The sequence below is a fragment of the Pteronotus mesoamericanus genome, unplaced genomic scaffold (genome assembly GCF_021234165.1).
Source record: "Pteronotus mesoamericanus isolate MK-2021 breed Mesoamerican mustached bat unplaced genomic scaffold, CSHL_Meso_final scaffold_85, whole genome shotgun sequence".
Taxonomy (NCBI): domain Eukaryota; kingdom Metazoa; phylum Chordata; class Mammalia; order Chiroptera; family Mormoopidae; genus Pteronotus; species Pteronotus mesoamericanus.
The window spans coordinates 1,836,918-1,854,286 of NW_026555329.1; the positions used below are offsets into that span (position 1 = coordinate 1,836,918).

At 33.9% G+C, this 17,369-nt stretch overlaps 1 protein-coding gene across 1 annotated transcript in view; it reads right to left on the reverse strand.

The window, feature by feature from the left end:
- The window catches only part of TAX1BP1 (Tax1 binding protein 1), a 64,043-nt gene that overhangs the window by 16,833 nt on the left and 29,841 nt on the right, over positions 1 to 17,369 (reverse strand). The window contains exons 6-14 of the mRNA XM_054563891.1: positions 16,652 to 16,800; positions 16,467 to 16,557; positions 13,846 to 14,031; positions 11,663 to 11,887; positions 10,975 to 11,121; positions 9,696 to 9,819; positions 8,465 to 8,568; positions 5,523 to 5,648; positions 2,193 to 2,264 (exon numbers count right to left, since the gene is read on the reverse strand). Of these exons, the coding sequence (XP_054419866.1) occupies positions 2,193 to 2,264; positions 5,523 to 5,648; positions 8,465 to 8,568; positions 9,696 to 9,819; positions 10,975 to 11,121; positions 11,663 to 11,887; positions 13,846 to 14,031; positions 16,467 to 16,557; positions 16,652 to 16,800 (1,224 nt within the window). The remainder of the gene's footprint in view (positions 1 to 2,192; positions 2,265 to 5,522; positions 5,649 to 8,464; positions 8,569 to 9,695; positions 9,820 to 10,974; positions 11,122 to 11,662; positions 11,888 to 13,845; positions 14,032 to 16,466; positions 16,558 to 16,651; positions 16,801 to 17,369) is intronic.

Sequence of the window (17,369 nt, forward strand, 5' to 3'; positions counted from 1 at the left end):
TTCTAAATACCATTTCTCGCTAATAATAAATCACAACTCTGAGGAAATAACTGATTTCAAGAGTGTGAACAGAGCTTCTTTCTCATAAAATAAAGGTCAGTTCCAAAAATGAGGTAAGAAAGGTACAAGATGAGCTAGACTATCTTATAGTGCTAGAAAGAAAGTAAATGCTCCAGAACCCAACAACATTCTTCTGATACTGGGGCATATCAGAAACCAGTTTGAAGGTGCTCCGCCTAACCAAATGTAGAACTATGTGAAAAATCAATTTAAGAACAGTAACAAATTCTAATTCATTGACTAAAAAGAGCTGATACTAATTATCAGGTAGGAGGAAGGCAGGCAGGGAGGGAGGGAGGTAGACAGATATCCAAATATAAATTAAAAATACATACATACGTATACACACTTTGTAATATAAAAAAATCTAAATTTTTGTTCCCAATTCCTGGCACAGGCCATAAAACTCTTAGAATTTACTGACTCATATGAGCAACTTGTTCATAACAAGTCCTTTTAAACTTTAGACTGTCCTGAATTCATGCCAACAAGGTGACAACTGGTGAACCCTCAGATACTTTCATGCATGGGAAGGGCTGGTCACCACAAACACCAAGCACACATTTATACAGAGTTGGAGATTTTAGCACTCATCCCACCTCCAGGGATGCGGAAGACTGAATTAAATCACTTGACCAATGATTTAATCAATCATACTCATGTATTGAGACCCCAAATTAAAAACTCTTACACAAGGTTAGGGAAACTTCCAGCTGAGGAAAACATCAGTCTGTTAAGAACACATGCCTTGGAGAAGGCAGGGAAGCTCTGGCACACCCCGCCCCCACCTTGCCCCATGCACTTCTTCCATTTGGCTGTTCTGGAGTTGTACCCTTTATAATAAAACTTTATAATAAAATGTAATCATAAGAACTGTTTTCCTGTATTTTGCAAGAATGACTCACAGAACTCAGGAAAAGGGGACCAGTGGGCCTGTGAGGCCAAGCCCCTAACTGCATTTGCAATACTCAAACAGTTGGCATCAAAGATGAACTGAACTGTAATAGACCCAGTTGGTATCAGAGGTGCTGCTAGACTATAAATGAGGGCAAAGGAAGGTTCTTCCTCATTACAGAATGTCAAGCGACAAACAGGGAGGAAGTGATGGATCTGAAAAATCAGAATTTTGCAACTATCACAGTAATGTCATCCAACCTCGAGGTCTATCTAACACTTTGAAGGGCTTTTTATTACCACACATCATTTTGAAATATTACCACTGGTAACTTAAACTAGTGATTGGTTCACTGAGTTATGTAGATCTTTCAAATGCTGGCACATTTCACTAAGCAGTTTTTTAAAATCACACTGCTAATATTACCACCCATCTCATTAAAAAAGTCAGTAAGCACTGAAGTATCGAGCTTATGTTACCAGATACTAGGTTCCCAAAATTCTAGTTCTACTTAAAAGACTGAATTTTATCATTGTCAACAAATATCATCAATTGTTTTTCCTTAAAAAAACATGAAGTGAGCCTGTTACTTTAAATAATGTCTGACAAATAGTCCAGTGTCTGAACATGAAATTTTGCATATTAGCTATTCTTTAAATAGAAATAATGTGCCATGAAGAGAGGCCAGTTCTGCCCACAACTCAAACAACTGCTCAAGTGCTTTACCTTAAGATAACCATTCCATAATACCTCATTAGGCAACAGAAGTGCTTTGGAGGTACTTCCTATTTCATCACACAGAATATTAAAAAGATGTGTACCCCAGGGTCAAACTTCAATAAAATTAATGATATTACTGTTTCATCATCGTAAGTGAAAGTGGCTTTAAAAAAAAAAACTGTGACTGCACGGCTGGTATGACTAGAGTTTTTGCTGCTAATGCACTTTGATTAATGCACTGCCATGACGTAAATTAACGCGTCAGCAGTTTTCCCACCACTGTTCTCACACCAAGTGTGCAAATGTAACACAGAGAGGGAGAAGCAAATAATACTGTGGTATTACAAAGAGTTTTACCTTTATAGACTTGTGAAAGGAAATGGGAACCTCCTCCCCATTAACTCTAACAGTTTTTTCAAAAACCACCCACACATGAACTGTAAAATCTGTCTCTTCATAAAGCTGTATTATCATTCAGTGTCATATAAAACATTTCTTAAAGTGCATTGCTCAATACCTGCTCCCGGGAGAGGCTTTCCAAATGTGAAGTTAGACCATTTATTTCCTTGTCTTTCTCTGCCAACTGAAGCTGAATTTAAAAAAAAAAAAAAAAGTAATTATTTTCATTATCTACTCTCTCCTTATACTTCCAGAATTTATACCATTCTATCCAAATAATTGTCATTCCCATATCCATGTGTTTTCCTTGGTTCTTATTCTTTGACATCTCTGAATGACCTGTCATTACTGACCAACGTCCCATACTCTGAAAACTTCCTACATTTTACACGAACTGCAGCAACAGTGTTGCCCTCTCATACTGTGTGTGTCTACGTCTTCGCAATTACAAATATGGGTATTCTGCTAAGCTTCTTCTTCAGCTTCTCTATGTTCTTTCTGAAAACTCCCTTTCTTCTATGCTTTCAACTATTATCCCCATAGGAATAAATCACAAGTACTAACTCATGTGCCACACTCTAGCTTTCCTAAGTTCCAAATCCGCCCTTATAATTGATGGTTACACATGTTTTCACTGCTGTCTTATTGCAAGGGCAAAATGTCCCAAACCTACTTTTTTGTTGTTGTTAACTGACATTATCAATCTCAGTAACCACTGTGATTGAGCTAGGAAATTGGGAATGCTTTTCCTTTCTCCTCCCCCCCCCCGCCCCAACACTTTGTCTCTAAGCCATTCAACAACTACCCATTGCTCACCTATTACAGCATAAGCACTATGGATACAAATACAAGAGAAACTACTCTTCAATGGGTTTTCCCATAACAATGTCTTTCAAAGGTTTCCTTGATAAACTGGTGTCCTATGCAATGGCAGGTGATCAGTGAAGGTACCCTAGGAGGTTGCCTTTATCAATTCATCCTAAGACTATTTCTACCTCATTTTCTTACCTTTAAAAATCCTTCCCACCTATAAATCCTCTCTGTAATACCAAATTATTTTCAAGACCCACTCTAGTTGGGTCTGTTTTCTCCTAGAAAACTCTGAGCAGAAAATGTCACCCAAATTCAGTTTCAACCCGTCTTTCAAGACTCATCTACTCCACCACATACATGAAAACCGTAGTACACAAGATTGCAAACAGTTCCCAGACTACGCCCTATGCTCTTGACCTCCAAATTTGTACTAATGCTTCTCCACTGCCTTAGAGCACTGCTGGATTCTCTTCCTTGCTCTGCTTCTCCTCCCCTCTAGATGAGTCTTTCAAAGGTCTAGTTTCTCCAAATGTCTAACTCTTCAATATTCAATTGGAAACAGTCTTAAAGTACTCAGACTAGTTTGCCTTGTCTGGTATGAGGGTTTGTATCTAAACAGGGAAAATGAAGGGAGAGGGTACTAAACAAAAAGCCATGCACCTTTACAAGCTGTGTAATCTTAAATATGTCCCTTAATCTCAATGTTCACTTTTATTATTAATGAAATAAAAATATTACTTAGAGTCCCACTGGGTTTCACAGATGATTACCTAGATTGTGAATGTAAAAGAGTTGTATCACCATTACACTTTTAACATTCCCTACTAGATCATAAACTCCTGAAGCACAGCATTGTAGCTTACTTACATGCATGATCACCCATATAATAGCTAACATAGTCCTTCATATATACAAGGTCTGTGCAGAAAAAGTCCAGTCATTGTTAACAAAATGAGAACAGTTTGCATGACATCGATGTAACCTGGCAGCCAAGGAGAGTGGACTGGAATGAACACATGTGAACGACGACAACTTCACTGTACTAGTAGTCAGTGGGAGCGGTAGACACCCTTGAGTGAGCAGGTGTACTACGTGCCCCTAGCATTCAAAATGAGCGAGTAACGAATCTGCATCAACTTTTTCCTTAAGCATGAACATTCCTTCATGGAAACTATTCTGATGAATCAGAATGCCACAACTATGGGCAACTGGTGATTAGCAGCTTCATCACGACAACACACCCATTCACGGATCATGTCTCATGCAGAGACTTTTTTAATGAAACATTAAATCACCCAAGTGGATGAGCTTCCCCCACAGCCCAGATCTGGTGCCCTGCAACTTCTGGCTTTTCCCAAAACTAAAACCACCTTTGAAAGGGAACAGATTTCAGACCATCAATGACATTCAGGAAAATACGATGGGGCAGCTGCAAGAACTGTGTGAGGTCCCAACATGCCTACTTTGAAGGGGACTGAGGCATCATTGTCCTGTGTACAATGTTTCTTGTATCTTTTTCAATAAATGCCTCCTTCATAGTACATGGCTGGATACTTTCTAGACAGACCTCGTATAACGGGCTTCATTAAGTATTTACTAAGTCATTTTTTGTCAATCTTCAAAAATAAAACTTCATATATATTCCGTATTCAGCTTTATAAATAAGTTGCTAACAATTGAAAACAATTATCTACAAGGATATAATAAACAGTAATACCATGAAATAAATGTTTCAAGATTCTATTCTGACAGTAGAAGATAATGAAAGAACGACCAGTAAAGTCACCTTAGCCTATAATGTGCCACCCTCTCCAGCCTCCATGAGGGAACCTAAAGTAATTCTTGGTGTCTTGAAGAGTTACATTTAAAAATTAGGTACAGTTAGTTATGACTTAGCAAAGTTAAATAATTTAGAACTTCTTGTTCTTTATTCACACACAAAAAATATTCCAAATTTTACATAGATATATATATCTATATATATCTCTCTTAGAATACTAAGATTACACTTTATTCCCTAGAGGGAAAAATCCCATTTTCCTTATTAGCTAGATAGCCTAATATTTTTCCTCTAACATTCTTTATAAATATCATTTATCATTCAGACTTGTTTACTGGATTATGTTACACTGGCAAAAATGTATTCTGCCATATTTCACTTAAGATAAGTAACATACATTAGTGATAATTTTAACTTTAAATTCTTTAATTTTAAATATTACTGATCATTTATTATTATACTCCCACAAAAATGCCAAGGTCCTAAAATAGTTTTACATATACATTCATGTTTCTTTTTAAGTGAACAAGAGACTAACGAAATGATCACTTTTCATCTTTAAATACTAGGCAAAATTAAGAGACATAATCTTAATAACCATCTGAATTCAAAGAAGTAAAGCTACAATGGCAATGCATATGTGTATACATTTTCTCAGTTTATAGTTACTGAACTATATGCAGCATAACTAAATTCATAGTACATTTTTATTGATACACAAAAATACTATCCCATTATCCATATTAAAAGTGTACATTTAAAAATGAACATTAGGTTGATAAAAATTATAGATAACAAATTTTCAAAAGTACCAGGAATTATGTATGCCTCAAGTTACATGACTACTAAACTTACTTTGTAACTGTCCTCTACTTCAGCTAGTTCTAGTTTTACATTTTCAGCAATTTTCACTTGTTCTTTCCATTTCAGCTCCATTTTTGCAAGTTCATCAGCATATTTACTGCATTTTGTTTTCTCATCCTAAATGAAATAAGTAAATTATGAAAAGATTTTAAATCCATATAGAGCCAATATCTACACAAACTTAGGTATGTGCTAAATGTTGTTTCTAACACTGTTGTGACAGTACAAAAACTGAAATAACTAAGTATCGGTGTAAGATTGAATAAACCACTTCATATACAGACAATGGAATTAAAGAAAAACGTCAAGATCCATTAATTGAAAATGGCAAGCTGCAAAACCAGAATACATAGTGTAATCCTACTTTTGTTGTAAAAGTTAACACAATTTCATATGATGTCTATATAGTGTTGTATAAAAAATATAAACCAAACTCTTAATAGCTCTTTATCCCTGGGAATCAGGATCATGATGGTACTTTTTACCATCTTTATTCTTTATTTCTATAATTCTGTAAGATTTCGCAATAACCATGTGCTACTTTTGCAAAGGGAGGTAATAAAAATTATACTTAAAATGCCATTGTTTCCAGATATTGATATATAAAACCCTGACTTCCTGACAAAGACAATCTCTAGGTTGATTAGCTATACACTATAACCCAGAACATTAAAAAGAAGGAGTTACAGTCCTGGATGGTGTGGCTCAGTGGACTGAGCGCCAGCCTGCAAACCAAAGGGTCATTGGTTGATTCCTAGTCAGGGCACATGCCTGGGTTGCAGGCTAGGTCCCCAGTTAGGGGGCACATGAGAGGCAACCACACACTGATGTTTCTCCCCCTCTCTTTTCCCTCTCTTCCTCATTCTCTAAATAAATAAATAAATAAATAAATAATAAAACCTTAAAAAAAAAAAAGGTGTTACAAACATGACAAATTCATAAATTGGCCAATTTCATTCTGAATGTTTTTGTTCAAGGGGAAAGTTTTAAAACATGTTTTGAGCAAGTCAATGGAGAAAACAAAGTCTTTTCATCGAAGAATGCTGGATCAACAGACTATCCCTACTATACGTATCAAACTACATACAAAAATAAATTTAAAATGGCTAATACATCTGTATGCAAAACCTAAAACTATAAAACTTCTAGAAAACAAGTTAGGAGAAAATCTTTACAAGTTAAATTAGGTAAATGTTTTAGAACATAAAAAGCACAAAAAACAAAAAGAATAAACTGATACTCTGTACTTCATCAAAATTGAAACTTTTTCTAAAAATACCATTAAGGAAATAAAAAGGCAAGCCAAAAACTAGAAAAAAAATATTTACTACACATATATGAGACAAAGCATTTATTGCCAGAATAAAGAACACTTAAATTCAGTAAAATGAAGCAACCCAATTTTTAAAATGGCAAAGATTTGAACTCTTGCAATAACAAGGAATTAAGTACCAATCTAAGCAACAACACGCCTAAGCCTCAAAATAATTACACTGAAAGAGAACAAGAAACCAAGTACAGACCATATGATTCCACCTATAGAAACTGTACAAAAGGTAGGCTAATCCATAGTGGCAGAGAACAAGCCAACAGTTTCCCAGGGATGGGGACAGAGAAAGGGATAAGTTGTAGACAAGTACAAAAAGACTTGACATTTTAAGTTTCACAACTATATATGGCAAAAATGATCAAACTGCAGACTTTAAATGTGTGCACTTTATTGGATTTCAATTGTACTTCAACACAGTTGTAAAAAAATAAAAATGTACCTTGGGGAAGTTTTTAGTTTCAATGGAACATTCTATACTTTCAATACTAAATGAGATTTTTAATATTCATCCAGAATTGTTTTATACTTAACGGAATATAGTCTAGTCCCTTATAAACAACCACTTTGAACTCAAGGGTAAATCGTTCTAATTAACACTTCCACAGAGGGTAAGATCATCTGAAGCAACATAATATTCACTTTAAAGTCTGATTTAAAAGATATTATATTAATATTTAGAAGGAAATAACATAAAATATTTTAAGTTACTCTAGTAACCTTGGGCTGATATATGAACTTCTCCAGCTCTTAAAGTTATCCCTCTCTTCTCTACATACACAGAGAAATAGAGACAGAAAACTGTTTAATTAAACAAACAAATTACATACACAAAATACCTTTTCCCTCCTTCTTCAAATCAGGTAAAAATAAGCATCTGACCTTTGTGTTTTAATTGCTCTAGAAGTGAATGCTACCAACACAGTTGCAAAACTGAAATATTTGAATACAGTTTAAAATAATCAAAATAAGGCCCCAGCTGGTAGGGCTCAGTGGATTGAGTGCCAGCCTGCAAACCAACGGGTCACCAGCTCAATTCCCAGTCAGGGCACATGCCTGGTTTGCAGGCCAGGTTCCAAGTAGGGGGCATGTGAGAGGCAACCACTCACTGACATTTCTCTCCTTCTCCCTCCCTTTCCCTCTCTCTAAAAATAAGTAAAATAAAATCTTTTTAAATAATCAAGTAACACTGTAAAGGCAATAACCCATTTGATTAATGATCCCCTTTTCTACTTTGCAAATCCTGTCACTTTAAGATGTGGTAGAAATCTTTGCTATTATTATTAGAGTAAAAGGAGCACTTTTATGAAGTTCAAATATTTTTCATGTATCCTTATAAGAAGACAGTAATATTCAACCTCAATTAATCACTTGCCCATTATCAATAGGATATTAAAGTGCACAGAACTCTTAGGATCATGGTTTTACACTTAGGCCTACATAAAAAGTACATGAAACAACCACCTCTCAGTATCTCAACAGTTAAATGAAGTATCAGTATATGTGTATAGAAAAGAAACCCTAGGACACTCATCAATCAAAACAATACAGGTAAACTAAGCCATTACACTTGATAAATCTGTTTCTTACACGGTTGCTAGCTTACCTGCAAGAGTTGTTTACATTTATTATACTTTTCTGTTTTGTCAGCAATTTCTTTGGTCAGTTCACAGACTTGCCCTTTTGTTACAATGTCAAAATCTGTCTCTGCTGTAACAAGGCAGAAAACAAGGTTATTAAAAATTAGTTTCCCCCTTATTATTATTTTCCTGATCAGAATAACTTAAAGGTCAGTATACTGTGAAATATAGTAAAGGGAATACTGAAGGAGAAAAACATGTTTAAAAGTATCCATTCATTCATTCACTAACTAAACAAAAAATGATAAAATACTACTAAAATGGCACAAAAATTTATGTAACTGAATAGACAGGATAAGTAGGAAAGCCATAATTTGAGAAAACATTTTAAATCTTTTTTCCAGTCCTCCATTACTATTCACTAGGTCTTTATTAAGTCAATATTGTGCAACACCATGTAGGTACTATAGAGGATATACAGAAATGGAAAACAGAATCCTGTTCTGTAGCAGCTGAACCTAATTAAATATTTAATAGTATAGGAAATTTATAATACATTTAAAAAGTATAAAACATCAATTGCCCAAATATTACACAAGGAAATATACTTTTATATATCCTAGTAATTACTTTTGTTATTGCTAAATCATGAACACAGGATTAAAAAAAAAAAAAAAAAGACAAGTAAAATTCTAGAGTTAATTCAAATTTACATGCTGTTCCTATATTCATTATGTCTCTCTAATCTGTTCTATAAATTAAACTAATGAAAAATTTACCTTATCCACTAATAACTACACTGAGGAAAGTACCCTACTGATCGAAAGCAGCCAAAGAGAGAGAGAGAGATGAGACACCAAACAAGGGATTTACAAGTTATTCCTCCTAAAAGAATTAAACAATTGAAGGGCCAGAAATGTTTCAAAATTCCATTGTGGACTGTTAAATAAAAATTCAACTCCTGGCTTTTGTCCTATAGCCCAAAAGCTATACACATTTTAGCTCACAAACACCAGGTCATTTAACACTTGTGAATATTGTCATAAAGGTAAACACTAGTACACACTCACATTTCACATATTCACCACATGCATGACTTTATTTTACTTTTAGACCCTTACTTTCCCTTTGCCTCCATGCCCTCACTTATAAAGATTTCTACACACTCCCTAAAATTTTTACTCCTGGAGCACAGCAGTATAAGTATAAATACTTTTCCAAGCAGGACACTACACAAAAAGCTTGAGAGGTCTGTACCTGCAGGAGGCAGTGGCTGTATACCTGCAGCAGAGGCGGCGGCAGCTGGGTCTGTGTTTACTGAGGCGTCATTCACTTTGTGCTGGTTCCCAATTTTCTTTGTGAAGACAGTACTATTATTGGCCTATTCAAAATGTTAGCAATAAAAAGGGTGTCAAATGAATTATATTCTCTCCCTTCAGTCATTTTGCAAATAGTAATTACAAGAAATCCTGAAAGTTACAAAGCTACTATTGTCCTAAAATGCAAATAATCATATCAAGAAATTCTGAAAGTCTACAAAGCTATTGTCCTAAAATCCATTGTGTAAGACTGAAGTTACACACATCACTTTATTCACATTACAAAAAACCTTATTTTTTTTTTCTTGTCAAAACCTCAAAACACCAACCAAAACAAGCCATTCACAGAAATCTCACACATTTTCTACTACAAAGTCATAATATACTTGAAGGCCTAAAACCAAAATCCATATACATGTGGGTCATACTTAAAAGTGTAATGTTTTTTTCTGTAAAGCCCTTCCTACTTTATCTCATGCATTTCTTGCTTCTTTTGTTTCCTTTCAGAATTCAAAAGACTGAGAAAATATCATGTGTCACATAGTATAGTACAAATAAAACTGTCTTTACAGTAAATCTTGTTGGTAAAGAGAACTGTGGTATCACTTTCAACTTCAGATTTTAAACATGTTTCTTCACTTCCAAGACTCGATTACACAAGAAACCTTGTATTTAAGCACAATTTGTAGACCCACATTAAAACACACAGGCATCAAGACAGAAACATTATCTTTGATTTTATTCAATCTGCCTACCCACCCTCAAGTGCAATACAAAACAATGAACTCTTAACTACTTTAGCTTTTTTTAACTCTCCCTAATCCAGCAGATATAAATAGAAGGAAAGAACTCATCAATGACAACTGATCAATGGTGACTCCCACTGAGGACAGGTGTCACTGCCACAAAGAGGGATTCAATAATATGTATTGAATATTTAAGTGGAAAAAACATTTGTCAACTTAGAAGAAAATGGTGAAGAGGGCTCTCTTTTCTCCCTTCTGTTGCCCTTGCTTCCTTTGTTGGCTCTCCAATGAATGAAAATTCCAGATTTTAAAAAAAAAAATTATCATTACCGTATTAGACCAATGACTTGAAACCAAGCAGAGGTAAGTTATCTTAAAAAGGATGGTATTCAGAATATTGTAAATCAGATATGCAAACAAAAATAGAGATGAAAGAAATATTCCACTAATTATGATTTCAGTTATACTTACTGACTGGTCTGAAAGTTTGTTTACTTGTTTTTGGAGCCTCTGGCATTCTTTGAATTTTTCTTTGTAATGGTCTGCTGCCATCTGAAGACGAAGTTTTAGATCTTCAACTTCTCTTCTCAGTTCATGTTCCAGTGTATCAGTTTTTTCCTAAGGGAGGAATAAACAAACATTTCCTCTGAGAAAAAGATAAAAATTTTCTATCACAAGGTACTAGTAAATTAAAACTTCATTTTCACTTTTTTCTGTCTGTTTACATTTGTTTTGGAGTTTTGGCTAAAGAGCCTTATTAGTTAGCTCTCCTAATAAATCCAGCTTTACATTCTTAGGGCCAAGATTCATTAAAAACCTAGAGAAGAATAATCCACCTCCTGAGGAGCAAGTATTACTCTGTTAAATAACCATAATACCTTTTTATGCAGCTAGTTAATAAGAAATTCCAACAAAGTAATATATACCTGACATTACAAAGTTTAATTAACAATAATAGAGCAGCTTTTACTAACCATTAGGAATTTGCTTACAGCACTTTTTATTAAAGCTTACATTATTTTCAACTCAGGAAGTTTCAGTAACAAAAAAAAAAATTAATGGAAAGTTAAAATTCTGATCAGGAACCTGACGTAATTTTAACATAACTCATTCTTATGAGTTCTGATCAAAATAGAAACTCAGAATTAACCTGCTTTACCTGGTCTTTTTTCGCAGCATTTAGTTTGAGTTCAGCCAGTGCATCAGCTAACTGCTTTTTGACTTTCTCATTTTCCAAGCGTGCAGTATGCAGATCTGCCATAGTTTTATCTCTCACATTTACAGCATCACTAAGTTCTTTAGTCAGAAAAACAACTTCTTGGCGAGTTGCCTGAATCTGTTCCTCTGCTTTACGAAGTTGCTCTTTTAAAATAAATGTATCTTCCTGAAGACAGACAAATAAATGTATTTGTAATTAAAACATTCAAGTAAAAAAAAAAAACAATTTTTACTCATATTACAACAGATCCAAAATTTTAAATTAATTACTACTTTTCTACTCAGAGCTTAAAAGTATATAAATCTAGAAAAAACTTACGATGGAACTTTGTGTTAGAGTCCCCATATAACAATCCTGCACACTGGGTATCACTATGGCCACGTTACACATGGGGAAACTGAAGTACAGGAAGTCAGGCAACGCACCCAGTGTTTTAATGACCTGGCTGAACTGAGACTTGAATGAAAGCTCTAGTCCCCCAGAATCCCTCCAGCTGGAAGTACTGGACCCTCATTTTTATAATTGCCAATAAAAATAATTTCAAAAACTTCTTTGTAATGCAGAAGTTTTATTAAAAAATGTTTCTTATGATCTAACCTAAAACATAACGAATATATTAATATACCATTACATACTCTGAAAATACAGAACAGATTTAAAATTTAGCTTTAAAAAATATTGATATGCAAATAGCAAAGATGAGGCACTGAAGAAATGAAAAGTAATTAAGCACCTCTCAAGACTAAAACTTAAGAAGTTAACTTTAAAAGGTTAAAATTACCATGATAAAATTATTTCCTTTAATATTAACTACACATTATGAGCTCAATAAATCTAGTTTATCCAACTTTTCTATTTTAATCTCTGTACTAAAAATAATGTAAGCTCAGAAAAAGTATAACCCACTTTTGGTTTTTACATTGTTAGCTCCTTAGAAGGAAATGTAAATGATTATGTTATGTTGGGGTAGAAAAAAATCTTTGTAGGTATAGCATTCTTAGATCTATTATGTAAATACTGGCAGCTTTCCTATGTCAAAAGGGGGGGAAAAGAGGGAGAGCAGGGGGGTGAGTATAATAAACTCCAGTGTAAACAACCTTCCTAATCATTTAAGGAAAAACCCCAAACCAAAAGAGAAAATAGAGGAAGGCATGAACATAACTTAAAAAAAAAAAGAAACGGTTAACATGCATCCAAAAATATTACTCATTAACAATCAAATAAAAAAATTAAAACAAATACCATTCATAATTTTTCAGCCTGTTAAAGATTAAAAGACAGTACTACTCCAAGATTTGGATGGGGTTAGGATAACAAGCACATTTATGCACAGATGAACTTACATAATCTGTAAGTGTATAAGCCTTTCTCATCAGATTTTTGCAACATTCATGAACACTTTTAAAAAGCATGAGGCATTTGATATAGCAATTTTATTTTCATGAGTTTCTAAAAAAATTATCAGAGTAGGAACACAAGTCTAGCTTTACGGGAATTCAATAAAAATACTGAAAAAATACACAATTATTAAATATCTAAAAATATGAGAATTATAAACTGATATATCCTTCACACAATGAAAGTCTACGCAGCGATTACAAATAGTATATATCATACATGTTGGTATGTTAATTTTTTTAAAAAACAATTTTAAAATAACTGAAAATTTTAACACTCGACCCACCAATTGTACTTGAAGAATTTATACATGTGCCTAGATATATGTATGTTTATTGCAACATGCTTCTAATAGCTACAGATTGTACACAACTATAAACAATTCCATATTACATAGCTGTTAAATAAAAGGAGGGATACTACAGAGCTGATGTAATAAAGATTAAAGATCTGTATGTGCACTTACACTGTAAGATGCTCAGACATTCCTTAAATTTGTAATAGGAAGAAGTTTGAACTTCTTCAAAAGAAAAGGCTGGAGGAGAGAAGATTAAATATAGAAACCACCATGTATTATAGAACTGTACACCTGAAACCCATATAATTTTATTAACCAGTATCACCCCAAAAAAATTCAAGTGAAAAAAAATAAAAACCACCATTTGTATACATTTACCAGAGAAAATGTTTTACAGTCTTCAAATACATGTTGCAAAAGTACTTACCTTACTTGAGGCAGTAAGCAAGCAAGCCCTTTGCAGACTGTCCTTTTCAGCCAAACAGAATTGTAGTCTGCTGATCTCTTCTTTGAAATGAGTAATCATGTTTTCTTTGTTTCCATCTAAATTCTTTAAAGTCTGGACCTCTGACACAAGTTTGGTATTTTCTATTTCTCTATTCTTCAAATGTACCTGTAACAGAGCTTGAAAATGTCAAGAATACTCTAACTCCATAACCCAAGTCAAAGTTTAAAATACTACCACTATTTATCTCTAATCAAATATGATTAAAGAACAGGAAGACTTACTAAACAAGGAGTCAGGAGATCCAAGTTCAGTCAAGTGATTAGCTAAGCATTTTTTTTTTTTAAGTCTTATCCAAACTTGGTAAGTGGAATCTTGCCAAAGTAACACAAAACAAAAACCCATAAGGACAGGTTTTACTTCCAATTTTTGGGGTACATACATACAAACAAGATACTGTATAGAGAACACTCGGGGAGCTGGGGGTCTGAGAGTGTACTCAAATGGAAAGTTCAATGGCACTTTGATCCCAACTTCTAATGCTTTTAGAAAACCAAAGATATTAGAACAGTATAAAAGAATAAATTCCCAAAATACCTCATTCTTGCCCTTCTTTCCTGCCTGCCAAGACCTTTGCAAAGGACTTGTCATTTAGGTGTACAACCGACACACAGAAAGTCTTTGCAAAAAAATGAGTAAAAATAAGATAATATGAAGGGTAAGTAATGTAGAATTACTTTAGATAAGAAAAAACAAACGCTGAATTCACCCTACAATGTGGTTGCTAACCCTAAGCCTCTACAGAATACCAAAAGTGCTGTTCTCAGAATACACAGAAAAGAAAGGGAGGGTGAAAAGGTGGCAGCTTTAGAGAGAGGTTTATCCTCTTTCCAAAATAAGTCATCCTAGTTTCATTACACTGGTTTACTTCTCAATACTAAATAGTATGTCTTTAAGGATTCATTTTATTTATTACCGAATTAAAATGAAGACACAAAAATCCTATTCATCTTATTATCCCCACTGTTGTAAGAGAAAAACAACATGGAAAGCACTTAATTATCCAGACAAAGTCCAGGTCTTTTCCTCACAACAAAACTGAAACATTCTCACTAAAATTCATAGTAATATTCAATTAAAAATCATTACAGATGCCAAATTTTTGCTTAGTTAAAAAATGCTTTATAATTTTAAAAAACTGCATTTGAAGGTCATTTGCAAAAACATCATATAGATGATAATACAATTGCATCCATTCTTCCTCTGTTTTGTTTCCCCTTTTTACAAAATCTTATTTTAAAAAAATTCTGTGTACTTTTTCTTACAGAGTCAAATTATAAAACCACCCACCAGTGAATCTTCCAACTATTTTTCTCCCTGTCTTGAAAGTGAGACATACACACATATGCATGCTCCAACTCAGGGAAAGAGTTGTCAAATTGTCATAAGAAACAGAATGGGGTTTAACTCATGACAAGCAAAACTTCCCTGTCCGTGCTCTGCTCTAACATACCTCTACAACAAATAATATTCTAGTTTCTCAGTTAATATTGCGACTCTCAAATACTGACTATATGCAGTTACGCTTTTCTCTTTAATCAAATGAGAGTTCCCCTTTTCTAATCTAATCAAGAGATTAGATATAGCCAGATTCATCCAGATAACATTGATAACTCAGAATGTCCTTGAAATTCCTCATTTGAAACTACTAATGGGAACTGCTTAGGAGCCACTTAAGGTAATGTCTCAATTTGCATCTACATTACTGACAATTAAGATATATATTTCAAAATCTCCTAAAAAGAAAAGGAAGAAAAAAATATAAAAGGTAAAGACTTGTTATCAGTGAGACTATCCTTTTTAAAACGACAGTCCCTGAAAGTTATTCCGGAAATTAAACTCTAAAACATGACGTTCATCATTAAAATAAAGTAATGTTCTCCCTAAGGTTTGTATGTTCCTTAAGGAGGAAAAAATTGGTTATATAAATTCCGATAAACAGGTATCCTGTTACCATTAAACCTCTCTGACTTATTATACATTACCTATTAAGTATCTAAAATACCAGCAAATTAAGTTGCTGAAAATTAACTTTTATGAACTATACACAATGAAGTAGTTTTAAAATACGTCTTCAAATCCTTTGATATTCCTCTCTTCAAGACTTGGGACCTAATTCTCCTCTTCTTGAGCATCAGCTGGACCAAGTGACTTGCTGCACTGTACAACTTTGGAGACTAGCTCATTAAATGCACTGTAACTTCCCCCTTGCTCTCTTGCATAGATAGCTCACTCTTACGGAAGTTGGCTGCCATGCCTGCCATGCCTTAAGGACATTCATACAGCTACCAAAGAGGCCACACAGCAAGAAGCTGAAGGGTCTCCTGCCAGAAGTCACGTGAGTGAGCCACCTTGACAGCAGGTTTCCCAGTTCCCATCAAGCCACAAGGTGACTGCAGCCCAAGTCAACATCCTGACCTGCAACTACACGAGAGAACTTGAGCTCTAACAATTCAGCTAAGCTGCTCCCAAATTTCTGACACTAAGTTTTAGAGTAATTTCTTACAGAGCAATAGACAATAAAAATAGAAAAAATAAATTACCTTATAAAGTTCCTTCTCATCCTTTTCTGTCTTCAATTGATATTCAAGTTGCTCTCTTTCACATTGTACCTTCCTGAGTTTGTCCTTTAAACTGAGTTAAGGTAAAGTAACATTAATACAGATAAAAACCAACTCCGTTAAAACATTTTTAACATAAAAGTATCTTTTTAAAGTGTCAGAAGTACCTGTCCAATTCAGTTTCCTTTTCAATTGCTTTATTTGTCACTAACACAATATCTTCCTCAAGCTTGACAGCTTTGGATGTAGCATAATTGTATCTCCTCTTAAGTTCTTCATTGTCCATTTTCAAACTTTCAGATACTTCAGTAAGTTCCTTAGAAACAACAATAAAGTATTTTGAGAAACATAATTAGTAAGCCTAATGTACATTAAAAAAAAAAAAGTATTAAATTTTAATCCCGTTTGTCTCATCCAAAATTTATAAGCTAAGACTAAAAATGAGACCTGAAATTGTAAAACTTACATATTAATTTACATGTACTAAATTAAACAATTGTTTCTCTATATTTTTCATACATTGTTTGTTGATTTCACCAACTTCTCCACCAGAGGGCAGGAAACAAAAATAAGAAAAAAATTTTTAATCATTTTCATTTTTCACATCTCACTTTTCAATGTTACCCCAATGACAAATCAGGTTGTGATACCACCAAGGTTAGCACTCGCTTCTTTGAGCATAGATCATTAGTCCAATTGATAATTATACTAAAGCACTAATTAAGATACCTGACTAAAGCAAAGTTCCTGCCAGTGTGACCAAGGTATGAACAAACATTCAAAAAGGCTGAAACAAATGTAAAACCAGGAGTAAATTTAATAAATAAAGTATATTTCTATATAGGATATTCAACTTGAATAATTTAAAAGTATAAAATTTTAATC